General features: G+C 39.0%; 1 protein-coding gene across 1 annotated transcript; it reads right to left on the reverse strand.

Annotated features, from left to right (window-relative positions):
• Positions 1–229: 229 nt before the first annotated feature.
• On the reverse strand, positions 230–2,224 carry LOC148421262 (uncharacterized). Its single transcript, XM_088420363.1, has 3 exons — positions 2,060–2,224; positions 943–1,039; positions 230–745 (listed from the first exon to the last, which is right to left on the reverse strand). The coding sequence occupies exons 1-3, from the start codon at positions 2,157–2,159 to the stop codon at positions 430–432; spliced, it is 513 nt and encodes a 170-aa protein (XP_088276489.1). The 5' UTR covers positions 2,160–2,224; the 3' UTR covers positions 230–429.
• Between the last annotated feature and the right edge of the window lie 297 nt (positions 2,225–2,521).

Below are 2,521 nucleotides of genomic sequence, written 5' to 3' on the forward strand. Positions count from 1 at the left end.
CTTTGCTGTTGTGTTCATTCTCATATGTATAAAGCACTACAAACGCTAAATGTTGAAACAATATAAAATATTAAACACTGCATGAGAGCAATACAATATTAAATAGAGTATTGAGTTAGTATTGCACCACTGAATGAATAACAAATTTGAACAGTACATCCTAATCTTTGATTTGTGTTGGACAAGCTCATAAAACTGTGATGCATCTGTCATTCATAAGAGCCACACGTTTCAAACTTCCTTCAAGTTTATAGACTTGAGTTCTAAATCCGTCATCTTGTTGGCTGTAAAAAAAAACTTCATGACATCATTATAGCGTCACAAAACCAGGGTTTTCATTTCTGTTGTGTTTTTCATTAACACACGTATGATTGTAAATTTTGACTCTAGATATGACACTACTAAGAATTAATGTGCATCATCCCACATCTAAAGCTGCATATAAAAAATCGGTGGGTCTAGGATGACTCCACTGTTGGGGTCCCGCGCGTATTCTTCAATGGTCGAAAGTGGTGGAAATGTGATTTGCTTGGCTGTGTCTTCCTCGTCCTCCTTGGCTCCCACAGGCAGCGGGTTGCTATAGATGTAATAGATTCTGGAATTGTCTTTTGCTGCCTCTGCTCGCCGAAAAAAGGCCAGCCGGTTGACGAAACTGGTGGACCTCTTCACCGCCCTGACTGCAACGGGATCCAATGGCTCCTCCTGGGTCACGGCACTCTCATACACTTGGGCTCTCTTTGATTGCCTGGAGAAAGAGGTTGACTATGAAAATCATAGCAATGGAACTGAAATCAGTCCTCAATACTTTATAGTAGTTCTCAAAAAGTGGGACAGGCTCTCCTGGGGGGGGGGGGGGGCACAACTATTATTTAATTAGGTATTGTGAACATCAGTGTATGCATGACACAATGTGCACTGTGCTGTATTATGTGTGTGCATCACCTGCTGCGGTTGTAGCACACACCCATGCAGTAGATGGCGGTGATGATGAGGACACACAAGGCCAACGCGATGATGACTATGTCGAAAACTTTGACCTCTGGGATGGAGAAAACACGAGACAACACAAGTATGACTGTGTGGTGTATTGCAAGAGTGGAGATGCATGAAGGCACTTCAGGTTGTACTAAGATTTTAACAAAGAGAGGACTGTTCTAAAAGTAGCTCACCAGTGACTTCCCATGTATTTTTTAGGTGATCATTTGAAGATGTAAACATTGGCACTTGGGTTAGGGTTAGGGTATAATGTGGTTTTATACAGATGAAAATCACTTGGTGCATGCAGAATGTTCTTTTATTTTTATTATTATATATTTTTAGTCCACCCTTCTTTGCCATTCAATTTTATATACATTTCATAGCTGATTCAAACTATTCCAGCTTTCACATGTTTTTTTTTTCTCTCATTCCTAACTTTCACAGCTTTCCCACAATTCATCATGTTTAACCCCCAAACCCCCATTCATTCCCAATGGAGAATTAAAAATATTGTTACTGTTCAAAATGTTCAGCTTTTTCACACTTATCCATATATTCTTCATTTTATAGCCACAAAATCCCAATTCATTTCCTACGGCAGTTTCAATATTACAGATCAAATTACTTTTATATTCTGTCTGTCAAATCTCTATAACTGAACTTTTAAGCATATCTTTGCCACGATTCCACATTGTTCAGTATCATTTCATATAATTTAAAATTAGATTCAAGATTCAAGTAGACAATAATCGACAATAAAAACAGCAATAGGGCAATAATGGCAGTGATTACGTAGCACTAATATAAGAATAAGAAGACTACTGTAATATAAGAATAAGATTCACATCATGATTATGGAGCAGATGGAGTGGAGTGGAAATGATTCCTTTACTGGATATCCCATGATTCCACACTATTCTACATCATTACAAATGCTTTCATAATTTTTCATCTAGCTTTCAGCACTCACTCACACACTTTCTCCAGAAATGTAACAACAAACTAAAATTGAAGGTCACTTTAGAATGAGCTCTGTTTCAATAAGGTTAGTTACGCCGTTACTTAAAAGAGGAGAACAGACCCAAAACCGATGTTTTCATGTCGTCATCATGCAGATCCAAAGTTCCATTTGAATGAAGGTTGTGAGCCGTCATCACTCGCTCCTCTAAACCTTCACTCATGTTGCAAGCAAACGAGGCAAAGCTTCACATTCAAACTTCTGTCATTGGATTCAATAGCAGCATGAGCCATGTGACTCAAATGTCTTGGAGTGGTTGCCATGGAGACACCCCCTCTTTTTGTCACCCCTCACTTCACCTCTCTCTGCTCCCCCTCATGTTTACTGCTCATTATTCTGCTCAGGGGCTTTGTTTCGGGGGGGACGATGAAGGGAGAAGTTGCAAACTCTTTGTGATGATGGTGCAGGCTTTCAGTTTGAAGAAGAAAGTCCAAAAACAAGTGGCATTTCAAGCTTTTGCTAAGGTAAAACTTGCAGTCAGTAAATCATGTGAATACGTTTATTTTCTTGCATTATTACACATTA

Source organism: Hippichthys cyanospilos, chromosome 7 (assembly GCF_059441005.1).
Source record: "Hippichthys cyanospilos isolate Australia breed blue-spotted pipefish chromosome 7, RoL_Hcya_1.0, whole genome shotgun sequence".
Lineage (NCBI taxonomy): Eukaryota > Metazoa > Chordata > Actinopteri > Syngnathiformes > Syngnathidae > Hippichthys > Hippichthys cyanospilos.